The sequence below is a fragment of the Alexandromys fortis genome, unplaced genomic scaffold, assembly GCF_014885135.2.
Source record: "Alexandromys fortis isolate MF-2015 unplaced genomic scaffold, M_Fortis_MF-2015_v1.1 scaffold_180, whole genome shotgun sequence".
In the NCBI taxonomy this organism is placed as follows: Eukaryota; Metazoa; Chordata; class Mammalia; order Rodentia; family Cricetidae; genus Alexandromys; species Alexandromys fortis.
Genome location: NW_026068143.1, coordinates 552442 through 576415, shown reverse-complemented (window position 1 = coordinate 576415; position 23974 = coordinate 552442). Strand labels below are relative to the sequence as shown.

General features: G+C 39.7%; 2 protein-coding genes across 2 annotated transcripts in view; both read right to left on the bottom strand.

Moving 5' to 3' along the window:
* LOC126491286 (atherin-like) overlaps positions 1-11382 on the bottom strand; it is a 293010-nt gene extending 281628 nt beyond the window's left edge. The window contains exon 1 of the mRNA XM_050126853.1: positions 11285-11382. The gene's annotated coding sequence lies outside the window, so the exon portion shown is untranslated. The remainder of the gene's footprint in view (positions 1-11284) is intronic.
* LOC126491284 (melanoma antigen preferentially expressed in tumors-like) lies at positions 2483-5570 on the bottom strand. Its single transcript, XM_050126852.1, has 3 exons — positions 5278-5570; positions 3752-4342; positions 2483-2996 (listed from the first exon to the last, which is right to left on the bottom strand). Exons 1-3 carry the CDS (start codon positions 5565-5567, stop codon positions 2483-2485), a joined length of 1395 nt encoding a protein of 464 aa, XP_049982809.1. The 5' UTR covers positions 5568-5570.
* Positions 11383-23974: the final 12592 nt, after the last annotated feature.

The window sequence follows — 23974 nt, the reverse complement described above, 5'->3', positions numbered from 1 at the left end:
GGGACTAAAGTCATGTGTTTCCATACTTGGCTCAAACCAAATTGAATTCTGTTTCGCTCTGTTTCTTTCAAATTGGAATAAATAATTCTTAACATAGATGTTTTATATGTTCTTAATAATGTTACTGATAAAATCACATGTATGTGAGTTGAAAATAGAAATAATAAAGCAAATTGCGCATATTGTTTTTACTGATATCTTCTTGACTTTGACAATATTTTATATAAATGTACTCATACAAACTTGACCTTTGTAGATAAATTTTCATGTTTTATATCACTGAAATAAAGATCAATATCATCCCAAATGTGAGAACTATGAATAAAATTCTGCAACTTTTAACATTATTTTTGCTTGGTTGATCTGAAACCCAGTACATTATCATTTATAAACTGAAATAAGAGAGACATAATATTTTTGTTTTTTTCTTACTATAGCCTTTAAAATGAAGTTATTTTTTAAATAATGGCATAAATGTTAAATGTTGTTTCATTTACTTAGTAATTAATTAAACTGCATTGGTGTTCACATTTCAGCATATGACAGGAACACATTATATTTTATACACTTTTGAAATGTGCTTGTAACAGTGTTTGACCACAACAATACATTAATAACATGTGTACGTAACTAAACAATTGTTTCTATATGTTCCTTTTGCAGTATATCTTGAACAAACATGCTTTCTCTCTATGGTCATCATGTTTTAGTGTGAAATATAAAGGACTCCATGTACATCTTTGCTATATAATAGTATAGCAATTGTGGCAAATTTAATAAAAAAAAAAAAAAGATGCACCAGAATATTCAAACCGAATCATGTATATAATGAAGGAAGAATTATGCATGTGTCCTAAATATCTTCCTAAGCTAATATAATAGAAGGTAGTCTCAAGCTGATGGCTTATGGCAGGTGGTTGAAATTTTGAATAGGTTAGCTAGGTCAAGAATGGCTCCAGAGCACGTGGTAAAAACTTTAGAGCAGTCAAGTTCAAGGATGCAGAACAGTATAGTCCCACTACTGAAGGCTGCATAGGGACTCAGGATCCTGCTCTCTCTGGTTCTATGCTTCTTGAATTAAAAGGATCCTCCCTGCCACAAACTCTTTACCATGTTCTTCCTTGCTGAAGTTTCAAAGACGTGCAATTAAACAAGCGCGGTGAAACTTCGAAAGCAGGGAAACAAAATTCTCTTCCTTTTTAGTCTATTATGTCAGGCGTTTTGCACAATGACAGAAGGCAAACATCAAACAGATGTGAGAGAAAGCCTCCAAGATGGTAACATGGAACCCATGAACTCGGCTGAGAAGAGACTGAACATCATAGAGTGTTGGGAGCAGTGAGCCTCCAGATCCTGAATTTCTTGTAATTCCCTGATCTGAGTGCCTACAGCTGCTCTAAGCAAGAGACCTTCAGGAGTTCCTGATGGCAGAAGAGTAGTTTCTGGTGGGTTTGGCGGGGGCGTGGCTATCTCTATATACTCGGACCCTGAACACAATAAAGGGGGCATTCTTGGGGAATTCAAGGACGACCCGTGTCGCTGTCTCTCTGAATGTGTGTGTCTGTGTATTTTAACCCCCAGCCCCCTTGCCCGAAGCTCGGTAACTGGGTGCCAGTGCACAGAGCGCAGACACTGGGGCGCTGGTGCGTGGCAAAATTTGGAGGTCTCCACCGAGATATCGGCAATAGAGTCCACTTTGCCTTGAAGAGAACATGTACCAAAAGCAAGGGAAATAAAATGTGGTCCAAGAGGGTAAAACAACTTGCTTCTATGCACCAGTAAACTGTGGAGAAACAGATGAGCCACAGAAATATTTAGCCACTGAGTGACAGAAACCTTGCCTTGTTTGTCTGTTCATTTCTGTTGACTACAATAATATCCCAATCCAAACTTTGGTGAAAGAGTATGAAATGAAGAAAAGCTGAACCACTAAATGGGTAATAGTGCAGATTCTTTTTATCATTGTTAAATTCAGATGGTTTCCTTTAAGAGACAGAAGGCAGCATTAAATAGAGAAGCTTAATACAACTTAGGGGAAAAAAGCATTGGTTTCAACAAATACCTGCCCTTCAAAAACATATCCATGTAAGGTTAGAGTGTTGTGACAGGTGTCAAGTACTCACAGGTACATCTTAGTGAAGATTTCATGATGTAGACTTTCCACATCTTCTAACTAAAACTATAGTAGGCACGATGAAGCATTATCAAAAACAATAGTCAAGAGACACACAGATTCTCTACAAGCCTTCCATCCTCTTACAAAATATTTGCTATAGATATCAGTTACATACCTATAATTTTACCTGTATTTTGCTACAACATAAGGACCTTATATATTTACTCTACCGGAACAAGGAAAAAAAAAACATTTAATACTTATAGGAAATGTATCAAGGTGAAACTGTTGGAATTAGAATTTATTTTTAAAACGTTTCATAATTAAAGGATATGTATCCAGATGAATCTGTGCTGGATCATAAATTTATCCAGGGAATGTAAACCAAATCATGTCGCTCCGCCCTGCTTCTCGTAGCATTTGTTTCAATCGTGCCTGCACATTAGCCAGTTTCTGCTGATCTAAACTGTCCTGGATGGGCCATCTCCCGTAGCAATGCACAGGGATAGGATAAATCACGTACTTAAGCTCCATCAACGGTGTTAAGTGCTCAAGGAGTCTCATGAGCATGGGCATACTAACAGGATTTGAGAAGAAGTTGAGCACTCGGAGCTGGGAACAGCGACTGAGTGCGGGGATTACACCAGCAACCATAGAATCTGTTAAAACACACTGATTAACTGCCAAATGTTGCAAAGTGCCAGAGATTCTATGCAAGATGTTATAAAAGGGCTCATAATCTTCCCAGTCCATCGGATTATGGGTGATATTCAGCAGCTTTAAATGGTTGGCTTGAGGGCACTCAGCTAGAAACTTGAAATCATTGTAAGAGAGTTCACAGAATGTTAAATGTAAGAAATCCAAACTGGTTGGTAGGACTCTGCAGGGAGAAAACAGAAAAGGATTTCTGAAAAATCAGGACTAAAAGAGGGGAACTATATCTATGAATCTAGAACAAACTGTTTTGCACATCATCAGAAAATGATGTGAGCTTTCACACACTTAATGTACTTGTGGATCTGTGAGAGATACATTACCACCCTGGAAAATACTATTTTAACCTCGACAGTATGTACAACATATTCTTATAAAATTGTGTGAAAAACATAGCGAAATGCTATCAACTTAAAAAATACAACAACCAGAAGGGGAGCTATTTCACCTGCTTAGAAGAGAGGGGAAAGAAGGGGCAACCAAATGGAAGTTCCCATTGGCCAGTCCATAAATGACAGCCTCTCCAGTCATGGCCTGAACCTTGGGGGTTTTCCTCATGATGTGACATTACCTTATATGGGTGTATGAATCTGTGTACCTGTGCCAGAACTTAATGCCTTTCAATTTCCCCTCTTTATCTCTCGATGGCCAGAGGAGGGCTGCATTTCTCTTTTGACCTTTATGTTTCTGGAATGAGCACAGTGCCTACACATGCTCACCTGACTACACTTTTTGTAACCCCATTTTTCTCTTCAATTACAGAAAGATACCATTCCATGACTGTTTTTAAACTCCCAGAATTGCCTATGCTGAGGAAGAAGGAGAAAGGATTATGGATAGGTCAAGACTATCTAAGAATTATTTCTTTTATGTTAAAAACTATCTACTATTGGAAATACAGTATCTACCCCATTTGCTCACCGCAGAGCAGTTTCCAGATGATCTGTGAGGACGAAAGAATGAAAATTTAGTTCATTGAGATGGTCCATACACCTAAGATGTGAGACAAAATTCCGGAAGGCTTTCCCATTCAAAGATCTACAAGTGATTCTAGACAGACAAAATCTTCTCAGCTGTCCCACTTGAGCCAGAAGGTTGTTGACATCAACGAGAGAGCCCTGAAATACTGACAAGCTGACTAGACATTTAAGATCTAGATAGTCAAGAATGTTTCTCCTATCACCCAATTCATCGATTTCCAAATCTCGGCAGCATAGATGCAAAGACCCTGAACTCTCTTCCACTTTGTTCAGAAGCAGAGTCAAATATTCATGCTGCCTTAGGGTGATACTACTAACAATGGAAATGTTCACTATTAATTCCATGGGAAGACTAGAAGGTTGAATCTCAGGTTCTGAACTTGCAATACTCTTCCAGGACTGAATCTTCAATATTGAGTGCTCTGAGTGAGCACAGGAGAACAAGCATCCCGGTGACTTAGTACAGATCTTGGGGCAGACGATCTTGCAGCCAGAATCCTCCCTCAAATCTAGGATCCTCAGTTTAGGGATCCTGTAGGGAAAAAAACAACACAAAATATGATGAGGTAGAGACATTAATATAGCCATGAAGGATCAATGAAAATATGTTGTGATAAAATAATCTTTCTTTTTGTTTTTGTCATTTCATACACCAGCTACCAACAAGATTTCGTTATGCAAATACTATATCCTTTACTGTTTTCTGTAATCAATAAATTTCCATAGTGTCTTACTATGTCTGTCTTCATGAAACATCGCAATTATGGATATCTATCAACAGTAGCCTTTCTCACCTCTATTGCAAAATTAAAACCCCTTGTAAGACATCAGAGTTTTTAAGAAAACCTCAACTCATGTACCAACCTCTTACAATGATTTTAAGCATTTGCTATTAACTAACTGAGGGAGATTATCTGGTCCATTCTTGCAGCAGGCTCCAGGATAATATTTTGGCTACTTAGCATATACATCTTATACACATTACTATTGAAAAGCTAAGCTCTTGGCTGTAACACCTGAAGACTATCAATCATGCCCTTCAGTTCAGTGGTTCTTATATGCATAATTTTCCAATGTGGAGACAACATGGTTGAGGCTTAACCATTGCTGTCAGTGTCTTCTTATGCCCATTCAAGAAGGAGACAGCATTGAACAAGATGACAACATTTATCATTAAACAGCACACATTATTTTTTTCTTCAATTTGCCACCATCCTCAGCAGTCTTAACACTCATGCTTTTTTTCTATGTAATAATAACACCATAATACAAATCTGATATCAGTGCCCTCAATTACCTACATCCCATATTTAATATATTAAGAAACTTATTTCCATTGTGATCTCAGGTATTGGACTAAGAGTCCCACATTCTTTATCACTATTTGAATGCACTACCTTTGGAAGTATAGCAGGCTGTGGTGTTACCTCCTCTGTCTTCACATGACTCTATTATACAGGGTCTTACCTAGATCCTGAGTTCTGAACAGGCAGGAATTGAAGACCTTCCAGCATGGCTGTCAGGAGTTTACGATGGGGTTTGCGCACAGTAAATGTGCCAATATGAAGACAAGTAAAGGGCCAAACCTTCACCATTGCCTTCACTATATTTTTATGCACACCCTTGAAGGAAGCACAGAATAGTGGAACAAAAAGGTCCCTTGGGATCTCCTCGAGAGCCTGAATAGTTGCAGTTTCATTTCTCAGGAGTTGAAGTATAGCAAGATCCAGGAGTGTATTTGGTTTCTTGTTGTCCATCTTAATGAACCTGCATAAGGGTGAGAAACATTTAGAAAACTTGACAGATATCCACAGAGTCTTTGCAACAATAGTTGGCAATATAGATAACTATTTGCAGAATAAGTAGTAAAACAGCCACTTCCATTTGAGGGAAAGGAAATTGGTTTGTGTGCCTCTTAAAATCTATTTGTATATGAATAAAAATATAACCAAATTCTCTACATATATATATGCATATGTAAATGAGTATATGTGACACAATGTGAATAGAAATGAGCACTAACTTAGTAGAAGACAATTTTGGTCACCTAGCTACTGGACTCCTGATATTTAATCTCAATAGTATATAAAGCACCACAAAAGAAAGGTTAAATCTATACAAAATTGATAGCATCATTACTAACTTGGAAATAGAATATACTAAGGCATCAAATTAACTGTGATTAAAGCAAAAGTAATGACATTATAGCCCTTGACTATACTGATATTTTGTCTATGATCTACCAAATAAATCTTACCTGAAAATTAAAGAGAAGTCAACCACTAGAGAACTCTTAACTCAGTGAAATGTTCAGACTGAAAAGAGAGTGAGTTCCAGTCTCATCCTGCCTCATATTCCTCTCTAGCCTTGGTATTAGAGGAGTGCATTTCCAGTGCCTGGCCTATATGACTAAATAGTGTGGTTACTGGGATTAAAGGTGTGTCCAAACACTGCCTGGCCTGTATGGCTGACTAGTGTGCCTAGGTCTGCAATCTGATCTTCGGGTAAGCTTTATTTGCTAGATTATCAACAAAATATCACTATACATGACTTGTCATATTTGGTCACCTTTGTGGCATGTGCAGACATAGCAAAATTGCAAGAGATATGCATGAAATAAAATGGTTAGAGTTTTCAAACTGATCTGAGTCTATAGTCAGAAATACTAGTTCCAATATAATCCTAAAATACAAAAACACGTATCCTAAAGATAAAGGGAAAACCACAGTTTAATGAAGCACCTCTCGCAATGATGTCCAGTTAAATCCTACATTCTCTCACAAGGGACCTGCCACCTGGGACCATGGTGATATCTGGGCACGGGTTGCTGCCTATGACCATGTCAGGTTCTATGTGGTCCTGCCACAGTCAGGGTCTCTATTAATGTCTGTGGCCCATGTTGCCACCAAAGACTTCATCAATGTCTGGGGCCTGGTCCTCAACCTATGGCCATGAAGGTGTCTGAGGACTGTGCTTCCACCAGGGACATTCTGATGTTAACGGCCCATGCTGGCACTCTTGAACATGGTGTCATTCAGGCCAGCGATGCTGACTAGGGTCATGCTGGGTTCCTTTTCCCTGCATCTGCCAGGGTCTGGGTTAATGTTTGTTGCTCCTGATTCCACTGCGGGCAAAGCAGATGACTGGGGACAGGTCAGACACCTCAGAGAACATTATGACATGAGGACCATGCTGCTGCCAGGGCCTTATTGATCTGTGTGTATGGTAGTGCCATCTGGTGTCATGAATATGTCTGTAATAGTCTGCTACCTAGGGTCATGTCTGGGTTCACCTTCCTGCAGCAGCTGGGATCTGTGATGATTGATACCCATGGCCCATATTTGTCACACCAACTCCAGTGTCATCTGTGTGACATGACATATGTCATTATGCCGGACGGGAGCTACGTGTCCCATGGGACTAGGCTTCCTGGAGGCCAATGGCAGACAGCCTGGTATTAGCCACCTCTGAGGCATAGATGGGTTTCTCAAGTAGCTGGCTATGTGGGATATGAGCTTTGCACAATTTCTTTCATAATAATGATAGTCTTTATATATACAAGACAAGGATCATTCTCTTCAGGAACAGCTCTGGGATAAGGAAGCACAGTATGGGAATGTATAAGACTACAGCAGAACCTTTGTCATACACAGGGTGTATGATGAGCAAGGGAATAGATGGGTTAATGTTGATGGACAAAGACTGTTATTTTATACTTTGAACTTTATGGATAGGCTTGCTAGATCCCAACCCCCATGATGTCTGCTGCATAAGGAGGTACTAAAAAGTATAGTTCAACAGGTGCAGAGAACTGAGTAGGTATATTTGGTCACTAGATAAAATAAAGGGTTAGGAAGAGGAAGGACCATGATAGTGATAAGGAGACAGAAACTTTCTATTCATAAGATGAAACCACTTGTCTGAGGTTTACAGTCCCAAGGACAAGATTTCCTCTTCTAAGGATGCTTTATGTCTAACACCTGTTCCTGATAATGTACTTTTCTTAAATATTGCTGATGTGACTAATAGAAGCTTTCATACTGTGCCAACCAATGATACATGACCTTCTGATTTGTTCTTTGTTTGAATACTATATAATAAAAACATAAATTCAGTAAAATCGCAGCAGATTCCAACCACACTCTTGTGTGTTGTGTCTGTCTGTCATTCGCCAAACTTGTGCCTTCCTGTTACCAGAACCCTGCTTCTCCCACGGTCTGAGTGGCTCCCCTGAGCCGGTCCGTGGCACGTATTATTAGAAGGGATCAGTAGAATCATGCTGTGCTGAGCCAGTCCCACAATTCACTGGCCCTGGGATAGCTGTCTCTGCCCCTCATTGGATACTACAGCAGGGAAGATGGCCTTACCCCTTTAGGGAGAGCTCACCCCAACACAGGTAAAATGCCACCCACGGCCACAGGTGTGCCCCTCACCTGAGCAACACACTATAGCTGACCCTGTGGTCAGGAAGCAGGTTTGCTGACCCTAAAGGCATGAGAGCAGGAGTTCTGATCCTTCCTCCTCTCATTTGTCACATGGTGGCAAGGGTGAGAGAGAGAATGATGCCCTCCCCCCTCATCATTACCACGTGAGGCAGGTGGGAAAACTGGCCCTGGGTTACAAGAGTTGGAGAGCTAGCCCTAACCCACAGCAGCATTAGTGCAAGAAAGAGCAGGCTCTGCCCCCTTTCTGAGAAACACACTAGAGCTGACCCTGTGGTCTTTGGCAAAAGTGAGCCAACCCCGAGGGCCTGAAAGCAGGAGAGCTGACTCTGTCTGGCCTTGTATGCCCCCTACAGCAATCAGGAGAGAGGGTGCTGCACCTTGCCTGTGAAAAACATTGGAGCTTGCCCTGTGGTGTGAGTGTAGGAGACCGGATCTGAGGACCTGAGCGCAGGAAAACTGGCTCCCCTCCTTACTGTAGCCAACATTGTTTGAACCAGCAGAGGCAGTGCTAGAGAGATCACCTGCTAGTGTTGATGAGGGAAAGAAGGTAGGTGGACCTATACAGCTACCAGTCACTTCACACACCCAGTCCCAGAACCAGCACTATGACTAAGTCCACATCAACCTCCACCTCAACATCCATCTATGAAATTCTGGGGCATGTGAAGAGGACAAACTTACAGATTCAAAGCAGTAGGATCTCCATGACATACAACAACATTGGGATATCTAGGAGGAGCACCAATGAGAGCCCATTATCAGTGGTCTAGCAGAGGCCGCAGCAATGAATACAAGAATAAGAGATAAGGGGGGATGGAATGCATGATGTGAAATCCACAAAGAATCAATAAGGAGGAATAAAGCAAATGACAAACATGAGGTTAAGTAATCTCTATGGAAAAGTGATGTGTTCATATAATTAAAAGAGTAGAAACACTCAAACACAAGCAATAACATGTGCTCAACACTTTTACCAAGGAAGCAGAGTGCACAGCAAGATTTAAAAAGAAAAGTGATCATAAACCCTGATACAGAGAAATAAATCAGAAACACAATTTCATGTACAGTGGTTAATTTCAAAAAGTTATCATGCCGAGGAATAAACTTAACTGATGAGTGAAGTACTTGAACAATAAAAACATTAAAACACTGAAGAAACTGAAAGAGGCGCTAGAATAGTAAAAAGCTTTCCATTCACTTAAATGAACAAAATGACTATGTGAGTGAATGTAATATACAGATGCAAAGCAATGTCTTGCAAAATCCCAATTCTATTTATCTCAAAGGAAAACAAAGTCCCAAAATACAGAGATGAAAACAAAAGATCATAAGTAGCCACAGCAATGCTGGAGGAGGCACAATACATGTTCTCAGATTACACTATGGAGCTAGCAACAAAAATTAATGCAACTGCAAGAATCAAGAAATGTAGACCCATGTGATATAATCAAAGACTCAGAAGTAAATCTGTACAGCCACAGTTACTAATATATTTCTAAGGAAACCAAAAAAACAAACATCGAGGAAAGCTGCTTTAATAAAAGTACTGGTAAAATTGGCTAACTAAATCTAAATGGATGATCATTCATCCTTGTCCCTCATTTTTCCAAAACTAACTCAAATTAGATCAAGGATACTAATTTATGATGGGACATACTGACATCTCTGCAACAAAACTTGATGAAAACCATTGTAACTTGAGGAAAACATAGCCTTTAATCCCAGCAGGCAGAGGCAGGTGGATCTCTATGAGTTCAAGGTCAATCTGGTCCAAAACAGCTAGTTCTAGGGCAGATTCTAAAGCTAAAGAGAACCACATCTTCAAAAAACAAAAACAAAAACAAAACAAAACATTAAAACGAGATCTAGGTACACAATGGCCTTACTAAAAAGAAACTGGAAACAGCTCAGAAAATAACAAGAATTCATGAGGGACATTGCATGAAATAAACAAGCTTCTGCAGTGCAAAGGAAATAAGTAACTGTGACGAGGCAGATATCAGAATGGCAACAGTGCTTTCCCACTATACATCTGACAAGTATAATATCTACACTCTATAAAGAACTCAAAATCTACTTACCACGTACAGGAATCACCAAATAAAAGTGGAAAATGCAGGCAGACGCAGGCGCCCACAGTCGGAGCAAGCAGACACAGGCATGCAACGCAAGCCTCAGGCTGCGGCCGGAACCAGCAGGGACTGGCGCAGTGGCAGAGGACGCAGGTGCCAGGGACCAGCACGCAACACCAAGAGCAGATCACCCCACTACAATTAAATCAAAGAGGTAGGCCTTTGGTTGGCGAGGGCCCTGGCAAACGGGAGCCGGGTCCTGTTCCTGAAAACCCTTCTAAGGGGTGAGAGGGTTCTTGGCCCCCAGCAGGAGCCAGGAAACAGAGAGAGGGCAATTAGTAAGAGAAGCCTCTGGCCAGCAGAGAAACCTGTTCTGATTTTAAAAGACCAATTAGATAGCATTGAAAGGAGGAGATGGGCAGGCGCCAAGGCAGAACTTCACCCAATAATCTGAAAACCAACTGGAAAACACCAGATCCCAAAGATCTTACAACAGAAAGACTTGAACACCCTAACACAGAAGAAGTGGAAAAAATTGACTTTATAAAAGCAATAGAGTCCCTTAAACAACATGTAAAAAACACCCTTATAGAAATGGATGAGAAGTATAACAAAAACAAAAAGTTTGAAGAATTAAGTAAATATGTACATGAGACCCTGGGAAACCAAGAAAAAACGAACAAACAGGTAATGGAAACAGTTCAAGAATTTAAAACTGAAATGGAAGCAAGGAAGAAAACACAAATTGAGGAACAGCTGGATATGGAAAATCTAGGTCAACGAGCAGAGGCTACAGAAACAAGAATAATCAATAGACTACAAGAGATAGAAGAAAGAATCTCAGATTCTGAGGACACCATAGAGAAAATAAATGCACTGATCAGAGAAAACAGCAAAGCCAACAAATTCTCATCACAAAACATTCAAGAAATATGGGACACAATAAAAAGACCAAACCTAAGAATAATAGGAATAGAAGAAGGAGAAGAATCACAGCTCAAAGGCCCAGAAAATATTTTTAACAAAATTATGGAAGAAAACTTTCCCAACATAAAGAAAGATATCCCCTTGAATATTCAAGAAGCATACAGAACACCAAACAGACTGGATCAAAGAAAAACATCCCCTCGCCATATAATAATCAAAACACAAAATATACAGGTTAAAGAAAGAATATTAAGAGCTGCAAAGGAAAAAGGCCAAGTAACCTATAAAGGTAAACCGATCAGAATTACACCTGACTTCTCTATGGAAACCATGAAAGCCAGAAGGTCCTGGATAGAGGTACTTCAAAAGCTAAGAGACCATGGATGCAAACCCAAACTTCTATACCCTGCCAAGCTAGTGTTCACTATCAATGGAGAAAACAAGACATTCCAGGATAAGAACAAATTTAAACAATACGTAGCCACAAATCCAGCTCTACAGAAAGTAATAGAAGGAAAATCGCAACCCAAGGAATCCAACAATGCCAACACTGACTACAATAACTCAGGCATCTAGTGAACCTTCACCAGCACAACTCAAAGAAGGGACACACACACAAACTCTACTACCAAAAAAACAATAAGAATAACCGGAGTAAACAACAATTGGTCATTAATATCACTTAATATTAATGGTCTCAATTCACCTATAAAAAGGCACAGGCTAAGAGATTGGATACGAAAACAGGATCCAACATTCTGCTGTTTGCAAGAAACACATCTCAACCACAAAGACAGGCATCTACTCAGAGTAAAAGGTTGGGAAAAGGTCTTTCAAGCAAATGGTCCTAAGAAAAAAGCAGGTGTGGCCGTGCTAATTTCCAACAAAACGGACTTCAAACTAAAATCAATCAGAAGAGATCGAGAAGGACACTTTATACTCATAACAGGAACAATTCATCAGGATGACATCTCAATTCTGAATATCTATGCCCCTAATATAAAAGCACCCACTTATATAAAAGAAATATTACTAGAACTCAAGGCAGACATCAAACCACACACACTAATAGTAGGAGACTTCAACACACCTCTCTCTCCAATGGACAGGTCAATCAGACAGAAACCTAATAGAGAATTAAGAGAATTACTGGAGGTAATGAAACAAATGGACTTAACAGACATCTATAGAACACTCCACCCAAATAGGAAAGAATATACCTTCTTCTCTGCAGCTCATGGAACCTTCTCAAAAATTGACCATATACTCGGAAACAAAGGAAGCCTCCACAGATACAAAAGAATATCAGTGTCCACCTGTGTCTTATCAGATCACCACGGATTAAAGTTAGAAGGCAACAACAATGCTGCCCCCAGAAAGCCGACAAACTCATGGAAACTGAACAATCAACTACTGAACCACACCTGGGTGAAGGAAGAAATTAAGAAGGAAATTAAAGTCTTCCTTGAATTTAATGAAAATAAAGAGACAACATACTCAAACCTATGGGACACGATGAAAGCAGTGCTAAGAGGAAAGTTCATAGCACTAAGTGCCCACTTAAAGAAAACGGAGAAAGCATACATTGGGGACTTAACAGCACACCTGAAAGCTTTAGAAAAAAAAGAAGCAGATGTGCCCAGAAGGAGTAGAAGACTGGAAATAATCAAACTGAGGGCAGAAATCAACAAAATAGAAACACAGAAAACAGTCCAAAGAATCAATGAAACAAAAAGTTGGTTCTTGGAGAAAATCAACAAGATAGACAAACCCCTATCCAAACTAATTAAACAACAGAGGGAGAACACGCAAATAAATAAGATCAGAAATGAAAAGGGGGACATAACCACAGACACAGAGGAAATTCAGAGAATCATTAGATCTTACTACAGGAGCCTGTATGCCACAAAACTGGAAAATACAAAAGAAATGGACATCTTTTTAGATAAGTACCATATACCAAAGCTAAACCAAGACCAGGTGAAAGATCTAAATAGACCTGTTAGTCGCGAAGAACTTGAAGCAGTTATCAAAAATCTGCCCTCTAAAAAAAGCCCAGGACCAGATGGTTTCAATGCAGAATTCTACCAGAACTTCCAAGAAGAGCTAATACCTATTCTCCTTAATGTATTTCACAGTATAGAAACAGAAAAGTCATTGCCAAATTCCTTTTATGAAGCTACAGTTACCCTGATACCAAAACCACACAAAGACCCAACCAAGAAAGAGAACTACAGGCCTATCTCACTCATGAATATCGACGCAAAAATTCTTAATAAAATACTGGCAAACCGAATTCAAGAACACATTAGAAAAATTATCCATTATGATCAAGTAGGCTTCATCCCAGAGATGCAGGGCTGGTTCAACATACGCAAATCTATCAATGTAATCCACCATATAAATAAAATGAAAGAAAAAAACCATATGATCATTTCATTAGATGCTGAAAAAGCATTCGACAAAATCCAACACCCCTTTATGATAAAGGTATTGGAGAGACTAGGGATACAAGGGTCATACCTAAATATAATAAAAGCTATTTACAGCAAACCGACAGCTAACATTAAATTAAACGGAGAAAAACTCAAAGCCATCCCACTAAAATCAGGAACAAGACAAGGATGTCCACTCTCTCCATACCTCTTCAATATAGTGCTTGAAGTTCTAGCAATAGCAATAAGACAACATAAGGGGATCAAAGGGATTCGTATTGGAAAGGAAGAAGTTAAGCTTTCGTTATTTGCAGATGATATGATAGTATACATAAGCGACCCCAAAAACTCTACCAAAGAACTCCTACAGCTGATAAACACCTTCAGTAATGTGGCAGGATACAAGATCAACTCGAAAAAATCAGTTGCCTTCCTATACAGTAAGGATAAGGAAACAGAGAGGGAAATCAGAGAAGCATCACCTTTCATGATAGCCACAAAGAGCATAAAATATCTTGGGGTAACCCTGACCAAGGAAGTGAAAGATCTATATGACAAGAACTTTAAGACTTTGAAGAACGAAATAGAAGAAGACACCAGAAAATGGAAGGATCTCCCTTGCTCTTGGATTGGGAGGATCAACATAGTAAAAATGGCAATTCTTCCAAAAGCAATATATAGATTCAATGCAATCCCCATCAAAATCCCATCAAAATTCTTCACAGATCTGGAGAAGACAATAATCAACTTTATATGGAAAAATAAAAAACCCAGGATAGCCAAAACAATCTTATACAATAAAGGAACGTCTGGAGGCATTACCATCCCTGACTTCAAACTCTATTACAGAGCTACAGTATTAAAAACAGCTTGGTATTGGCATAAAAACAGAGAAGTCGACCAATGGAACCGTATAGAAGACCCTGACTTTAATCCACAAACCTATGAGCACCTGATTTTCGATAAAGGAGCTAAAACTATACAATGGAAAAAAGAGAGCATCTTCAACAAATTGTGCTGGCAAAACTGGATTTCAATCTGTACAAAAATGAAAATAGATCCATGTCTGTCACCATGCACAAAACTCAAGTCCAAGTGGATTAAAGACCTCAATATCAGTCTGAACACACTGAACCTGATAGGAGAGAAAGTGGGAACTACACTACAACAAGTGGGCACAGGAGACCGCTTCCTACGTATAACATCAGCAGCACAGACAGTAAGGGCCTCATTGAATAAATGGGACCTCATGAGACTGAGAAGCTTCTGTAAAGCAAAGGACACTGTCGCTAAGACAGAAAGGCAACCCACTGACTGGGAGAAGATCTTCACCAACCCCGCAACTGACAAAGGTCTGATCTCCAAAATATATAAAGAACTTAAGAAACTAGACTGTAAAAGGCTAATCAACCCAATTATAAAATGGGGCACTGAGCTGAACAGAGATCTCTCAACAGAAGAAGTTCAAATGGCCAAAAGACACCTAAGGTCATGCTCAACTTCCTTAGCGATCAGGGAAATGCAAATCAAGACAACTTTAAGATACCATCTTACACCTGTCAGAATGGCTAAAATCAAAAACACCAATGATAGCCTATGCTGGAGAGGTTGTGGAGAAAGGGGTACACTTATCCATTGCTGGTGGGAATGCAAACTTGTACAACCACTCTGGAAAGCAGTGTGGCGGTTTCTCAGAAAATTTGGGATCAACCTACCCATGGACCCAGCAATACCACTCTTGGGAATATACCCAAGAGAGGCCTTATCATGCAACAAAAATATATGCTCTACTATGTTCATAGCAGCATTGTTTGTAATAGCCAGAACCTGGAAACAACCTAGATGCCCCTCAATTGAAGAATGGATGAAGAAAGTATGGAATATATACATATTAGAGTACTACTCAGCAGTAAAAAACAAGGACTTCTTGAAGTTTGCAGGCAAATGGATGGAAATAGAAAACACTATCCTGAGTGAGGTAAGCCAGACCCAAAAAGAGGAACATGGGATGTACTCACTCATATTTGGTTTCTAGCCATAAATAAAGGACATTGAGCCTATAATTCGGGTTCTTAGAGAAGCTAAATAAGAAGGAGAATCCAAAGAAAAACATACAGGCATCCTCCTGAATATTAACCTTCATCAGGCGATGAAAGGAGACAGAGAAAGAGACCCACATTGGAGCACCGGACTGAAATCTCAAGGTCCAAATCAGGAGCAGAAGGAGAGAGAGCAAGAGCAAGGAACTCAGGACCGCGAGGGGTGCACCCACAAACTGAGACAATGATGATGTTCTATTGGGAACTCACCAAGGCCAGCTGGCCTGGGTCTGAAAAAGCCTGGGTTAAAACCGGTCTTGCTGAACATAGCAGACAATGAGGACTACTTAGACCTCAAGAACAATGGCAATGGGTTTTTGATCCTACTGCACGTATTGGCTTTGTGGGAGCCTAGGGAGTTTGGATGCTCACCTTACTTGACCTGGATGGAGGAGGGTGGTCTTTGGACTTCCCACAAGGCAGAGAACCCTGATTGCTCTTTGGGCTGACGAGGGAGGGGGACTTGATTGGGCGAGGGGGACGGAAAGAGGAGGCGGCGGTGGGGAAGAGACAGAAATCTTTAATAAATAAATAAATTAAAAAAAAAGAACATTGAAAAAAAGAAAAAAAAAGTGGAATATGCACTTGGCAGTTCTCACAGTAATACAAAATGCTAATACATGGATTCAATATGCTAACCATATCTGTTAGATAAATGATCATTAAAAACATACTGAAATCATAGCTTCTCTAGTTAGAGAGGGAAAAATTAAGAGAAGAAATAAATAATAAATTGACTGGATTAAAATTTCTTGTTCTCCACCCATCTTCCTTCTTTTACAATCCCTTTACTCCACCCAATCAGTACACATTTTACTTTTCTTACATATGTAGATTATATGTAATGAAATAAATATATATGTGTGTAGGTGTTGTAATAAAATGCAATATTGCATACACTACACTGAAATCTTAGTGAGTCATATCAAAATTGAGAGGAATTTGGAAAATATCCCTGACCAAGAATCTTCAAATATATTGAATCTGCATAGTCCAGTGAAGACTGAGGAATTATTCTACTAGAATTGACTATGGATAAATGATGACTAAATTCACTGAAGTATCTTGAGTGGAATTTTGGAATGCAATGACAATAGTATTTGAATAGACCATAAAATTCAATTGAAATATTTAATTAACTCATTATCACTTTAGTAAGATAGATCTCTTTGATTTTGGTAATTTTTAACTCTGTAAGTTGTACTATACTAGGCAAACTCGGGTGAACAATTTCCATGCACCTAGAATCTTTGACTAATTTAAAGGATAATAATGGGTCATGTTTTGAGAAACAAAACTGTAATACCACCACTATGGATAAAGAATCAAGGATCATAAAGGTCAGTGAGCCATTACATAGCAACAGTGTCTGATAAAGTTCCAATGCATTTCCAAAGTACCAGAGCTCATTATAATAAAAGAAATCACACTCATCTATAACAGTTATGAAACATAGGTACATGACCATGTAGTAGTTCTTTAGATGTAAAAATCAAGTTAAAATAATTATTGTAGAAAAGAAACACACATCTACACAATTCAGTCCTTACAGTTTTAAAGGACTCGCATATAAAAGACATCTCAGCATGTTATCCCAGGTTGAGGAAGAATTCCATATCCTCATACCAGAGCTGTAGAAACACCACCAAGTCATTCTCAGGAATATAAATCTTTGAAGAGGAGGAAGAAGGATGTATGGAGAACATTAAAGAAGGAGTAGGGAATAGCTAGTCACATAATTGAAGCTAACACCACCTCAGGAGAAAACACTATCTCCCGAGAAACAGCCACCTCAAAAGATACCTGTGATACACGCGACTGATTCAGAATCACTCCGCGATCATTCACGAAGATCACAGATTCATCTCTCTCTACCCTGGCAATTTAACTTCAGTTTAACTTATTAAAAGAGACTACTGCAGTTTACCTATGACTGAGGGTCCATTAAATCCTCTGACTTTCAATGTTCTCAACCGTAGCAGTCTTTCATCCTTCAAGATACATTTGCCATGGTGGGGACCCCAGACACTTCATGGCAAGTGACCCAAGCAAAGGTTCCTTCTTCTATTTAAAGCAGCCGCTGGAGAATTCTGATTGGCTCATCGGATGTCAGCTGACTTGTCACAATACCCTTTTGTTAAGTGGAACCATGGGTTGCATTGCCAGCAGGACCAAAGTATGTGCCCATCTGTTTCCCAAGATAGCCTTAGATAAGAACATTCTCTATTAAAAAATAAAGCCATTTCCTGGCTACAGTTTCTACCAGGCCCAGTCTCAAATGCTGATAATGAGCAGAATAAGCGGGCACAGTAGCAAAAGTTTTTCATTTAAAACTCAAGAAGTACTTATTGGAAACCACAGTCCTAAATTTAGCATTCTATTTTATCTCTTTTTTTAAAAATAACCACTTCTTTATTATTAATCACTTCACATTCCTGGCCCCACTTCCCTTTTAGAGAGCTGATTTAGTGGCAACAATCCTGCTACCCCTTGTTTTTAATTAATTATTTTATTTATTTATTAAAGATTTCTGTCTCTTCCCCGCCACCGCCGCCCATTTCCCTCCCCTCCCCCAATCAAGTCCCCCTCCCTCGTCAGCCCAAGGAGCAATCAGGGTTCCCTGCCCTGTGGGGAGTCCTGGGACCACCCACCTCCATCCAGGTCTAGTAGGGTGAGCATCCAAACTGCCTGGGCTCCCACAAAGCCAGTTCGTGCAGTAGGATCAAAAACCCATTGCCATTGTTTGTGAGTTCTCAGTAGTCCTCATTGACCTCTATGTTCAGCGAGTCCGTTTTTTTTTTTTAAATTGAGAAAAGGAAAAAAAAGTTTCCGCCTCCTTCCAGCCTTCCATTTCCCTCCCCCTCCTCCCACCGTTCTCCCCCTCCCCCCACTCCTCTCCCCCTCCCTCTCCAGTCCAAAAAGCAGTCAGGGTTCCTTGCCTTGTGGAAAGTCTAATGTCCTCCCCTCTCCGTCCATGTCTAGGAAGGTGAACATCCAAACTGGCTAGGCTCCCACCAAGCCAGAACATGAAGTAGGATCAAAACCCCATGCCATTGTCCTTGGCTTCTCATCAGCCCTGATTGTTCGCCATGATCAGAGAGTTCGGTTTTATCCCATGCTTTTTCAGTCACAGTCCAGCTGGCCTTGGTGAGCTCCCAATAGATCAGCCCCACTGTCTCAGTGGATGGGTGCACCCCTCATAGTCCTGACATCCTTGCTCGTGTTCTCCCTCCATCCGCTCCTCATTGGGACCTTGGGAGCTCAGTCCAGTGCTCCAGTGTGGGTCTCTGTCTCTATTTCCATCCATCACCAGATGACGGTTCTATGGTGATATGGAAGATATCCGTCAGTATTGCTATAGGGTCATTTCAGGTTCCCTATCCTCAGCTTCCCAAGGGACTAACTGGGGATATCGCCTTGGGATCCTGGGAGCCACTCTAAGTTCAAGTCTCTTGCCAACCTTAAGGTGGCTGGCTCCCTTAACTAAGATATGTGCTTCCCTGCTCCCCTATCCATTCTTCCCCTATCCCAATCTTCCTGTTTCCCCAAGTTCCCCCAATCCTCCCCTTTGCGCTTTTCTCTCCCCGTTCCCCCTTATACCCAACCCACCGCACCCCCAAGATCTCAATTTTCTCCCCGGCAATTTTGTCTACTCCCCATAGCCAAGAGGATAACTATATGATTTTCCTTGGGTTCACCTTCTTATTTAGCTTCTTTAGGTCCACCAGGTATGCCCTCCGTGACCTTTATTAATGGCTAGAAACCAATTATGAGTGTGTTCCTGGGTTTAGTGGGATGGCTTTGAGTTTCTCTCCATTTAATTTGATGTTAGCTGTCGGCTTGCTGTATGTAGCTTTTATTATATTTAGGTATGACCCTTGTATCCCTAGAAACCATCTTTTTGGGTCTGGGTTACCTCACTCAGGATAGTGTTTTCTATTTCCATCCATTTGCATGCAAAATTCGAGAAGTCATTGTTTTTTACTGCAGGATAGTACTCTAATGTGTATATATTCCACACTTTCTTCATCCATTCTTCCATTGAAGGACATCTAGGTTGTTTCCAGGTTCTGGCTATTACAAATAATACTGCTATGAACATAGTTGAACAAATGCTTTTGTCATATGATAGGGCATCTCTTGGGTATCTTCCCAAGAGTGGTATTGCTGGGTCCAGGGGTAGGTTGATCCCGAATTTCCTGAGAAACCGAAACACTGATTTCCAAAGTGGTTGCACAAGATTGCATTCCCACCAGCAATGGATGAGGGTACCCCTTCCTCCACAGCCTCTCCAGCAAAGGCTATCATCGGTGCTTTTGATTTTAGCCATTCTGACAGGTGTGAGATGATATCTCAAAGTTGTTTTGATTTGCATTTCCCTGATTGCTAATGAGGTTGAGCATGACCTTAGGTGTCTTTTGGCCATTTGAACTTCTTCTTTTGAGAATTCTCTGTTCAGTTCAGTGCCCCATTTTTTAATTGGGTTAATTAGCATTTTAGAGTCTAGTTTCTTGAGTTCTCTATATATTTTGGAGATCAGACCTTTGTCTGTTGCGGGGTTGGTGAAGATCTTCTCCCAGTCAGTAGGTTGCCTTTTTGTCTTAGTGACAGTGTCCTTTGCTTTACAGAAGCTTCTCAGCTTTAGTAGGTCCCATTTATTCAATGTTGTCCTTAGTGTCTGTGCTGCTGGGGTTATACTTAAGAAGCGATCTCCTGTGCCCATCTGTTGTAGGGTACTTCCCACTTTCTCTTCTATCAGGTTCAGTGTGTTCGGACTGATATTGAGGTCTTTGATCCATTTGGACTTGAGTTTTGTGCAAGGTGATAGATATGGGTCTAATTTCAATCTTCTACAGGTTGACATCCAGTTGTGCCAGCACCATTTGTTGAAGATGCTTTCTTTCTTCCATTGTATACTTTTAGCTCCTTTGTCGAAAATGAGGTGTTCATAGGTTTGGGGATTAAATTCCGGGTCTTCTATGCGATTCCATTGGTCGACTTCTCTGTTTTTATGCCAATACCACACTGTTTTCATTACTGTAGCTCTGTGATAGAGTTTGAAGTCAGGGATGGTAATGCCTCCAGAAGATCCTTTATTGTATAGGATTGTTTTGGCTATCCTGGGTTTTTTATTTTTCCATATAAAATTGATTATTGTCCTCTCAAGATCCGTGAAGAATTTTGATGGGACCTTGATAGGAATTGCATTGAATCTATAAATTGCCTTTGGTAGAATTGCCATTTTTACTATGTTGATCCTCCCAATCCAAGAGCAAGGGAGGTCCTTCCATTTTCTGATATCCTCATCAATTTCTTTCTTCAATGCTTTAAAGTTCTTGTCAAATAGATCTTTTACTTCCTTGGTTAGAGTTACCCCGAGATATTTTATGCTGTTTGTGGCTATTGTGAAAGGTGAAGCTTCTCTGATTTCCCTCTCTGCTTCCATATCCTTTGTGTATAAGAGGGCGACTGATTTTTTGGAGTTGATCTTGTATCCTGCCACATTACTAAAGGTATTTATCAGCTGTAAAAGTTTCTTGGTGGAGTTTTGAGGGTCACTTATGTACACTATCATATCATCTGCAAATAACGAAAGTTTAACTTCTTCCTTTCCAAGTCAAATCCCCTTGATCCCCTTATGTTGTCTTATTGCTATTGCTAGAACTTCAAGCACTATGTTGAAGAGGTATGGCGAGAGTGGGTTTCTGAGTTTAGTGTTCCTGAGTTTAGTGGGATGGCTTTGAGTTTCTCTCCGTTTAATTTGATGTTAGCTGTCGGCTTGCTGTATATAGCTTTTATTATATTTAGGTATGACCCTTGTATCCCTAGTCTCTCCAAGACTTTTATCATAAAGGGATGTTGAATTTTGTCAAATACTTTTTCAGCATCTAATGAAATGATCATATGGTTTTTTTCTTTCAGCTTATTTATATGATGGATTACATTGATAGATTTTCGTATGTTGAACCAGCCCTGCATCTCTGGGATGAAGCCTACTTGATCATAATGGATAATTTTTCTAATGTGTTCTTGGATTCGGTTTGCCAGTATTTTGTTGAGGATTTTTGCGTCGATGTTCATGAGTGAGATTGGCCTGTAATTCTCTTTCTTGGTTGAGTCTTTGTGTGGTTTTGGTATCAGAGTGACTGTAGCTTCATAAAAGGAATTTGGCAATGACTCTTCTGCTTCTATATTGTGAAATACATTAAGGAGTATAGGTATTAGGTCTTCTTGGAAGTTCTGGTAGAATTTCGCATTGAAACCATCAGGTCCTGGGCTTTTTTTGGTAGGGAGGTTTTTGATAACAGCTTCTAGTTCTTCGTGACTAACAGGTCTATTTAGGTTGTTCACCTGGTCCTGGTTTAACTTTGGTATATGGTATTTATCTAAAAACGTGTCCATTTCTTTTACATTTTCCAGTTTTGTGCCATACAGGCCTTTGTAGTAAGATCTAATGATTCTTTGAATTTCCTCTGTGTCTGTGGTTATGTCCCCCTTTTCATTTCTGATCTTATTAATTTGCATATTCACTCTCTGGCGTTTTATTAGTTTGGATAGGGGTTTATCAATCTTGTTGATTTTCTCCAGGAACCAGCTTTTTGTTTCATTGATTCTTTGGATTGTTTTCTGTGTTTCTATTTTGTTGATTTCAGCCCTCAGTTTGATTATTTCCAGTCTTCTACTCCTCCTAGGTGAGTCTGCTTCTTTTTTTTTCTAGAGCTTTCTGGTGGGCTGTTAAGTCTCCAATGTTTGCTTTCTCTGTTTTCTTTAAGTGGACACTTAGTGCTATGAACTTTCCTTCCAAGATTGCTTTCATAGTGTCCCATAAGTTAAAGTATGTCGTTTCTTTATTATCATTGAATTCAAGGAAGACTTTAATTTCTTTCTTTATTTCTTCCTTAATCCTGGTATGGTTCAGTAGTTGACTGTTCAGTTTCCATGAGTTTGTAGGCTTTCTGGGGGTAGCATTGTTGTTGAATTCTAACTTTAAGCCATCGTGATCTGATAAGACACATGTGGTTACTAATATTTTTTTGTAACTGTGGAAGCTTGCTTTGTTACCGAGTATGTGGTCAATTTTTGAGAAGGTTCCATGAACTGCAGAGAAGACGGGATATTCTTTCCTGTTTGGGTGGAATATTCTATAGATGTCTGTTAAGTCCAATTGATTCATTACCTCTATTAATTCTCTAATTTCTCTGTTAGGTTTCTGTCTGATTGACATGTCCATTGGTGAGAGAGGAGTGTTGAAGTCTCCTACTATTAGTGTGTGTGGTTTGATGGCTGCCTTGTGTTTTAGTAATGTTTCTTTTATCTACGTGGGTGCTTTTATATTAGGGGCATAGATATTCAGGATTGAGACTTCCTCCTGATGAATTGTTCCTGTTATGAGTATAAAATGTCCCTCTCCATCTCTTCTGATTGATTTAAGTTTGAAATCAACTTTGTTAGAAATTAGTATGGCCACACCTCCTTGTTCTTAGGTCCATTTGCTTGATAAGCCTTTTCCCATCCCTTTACTCTGAGTAGGTGCCTGTCTTTGTGTTTGAGGTGTGTTTCTTGTAAACAGAAGAATGTTGGATCCTGCTTTCGTATCCAATCTCTTAGCCTATGCCTTTTTATAGGTGAGTTGAGCCCATTGACATTAAGTGATATTAATGACCAGGAGTTGTTAACTCCGGTCACATTTTTGTATTAGAGTTCGTATGCATCCCTTCTTTGAGTTGCGCTGGTGAAGGGGCTCTAGACGTCTGAGTTATTGTGGTCATTGTTGGACTCCTTGGTTAGTGATTTTCCTTCTATTACTTTCTGTAAGGTTGGATTTGTGGCTACGTATTGTTTAAATTTGTTTTTATCCTGGAATTTTTTTTTTCTCCATTTATAGTGAATGAAAGCTTGGCTGGGAATAGTAGGCTGGGCTTGCAACCATGGTCTCTTAATTTTTGCAGTACATCTATCCAGGACCTTCTGACTTTCATGGTTTCCAAAGAGAAGTCAGGTGTAAGTCTGATAGGTTTACCTTTGTAAGTAACTTGGCCTTTTTCTTTTGCGGTTCTTAACATTCTTTCTTTATTCTGTATGCTTTGTGTTTTGATTATTATATGGCGATGGGATTTTTTTTTTTTTTTTGATCCAGCCCATTCGGTGTTCTGTATGCTTCTTGAACCTTCTTAGCTACATCTTTC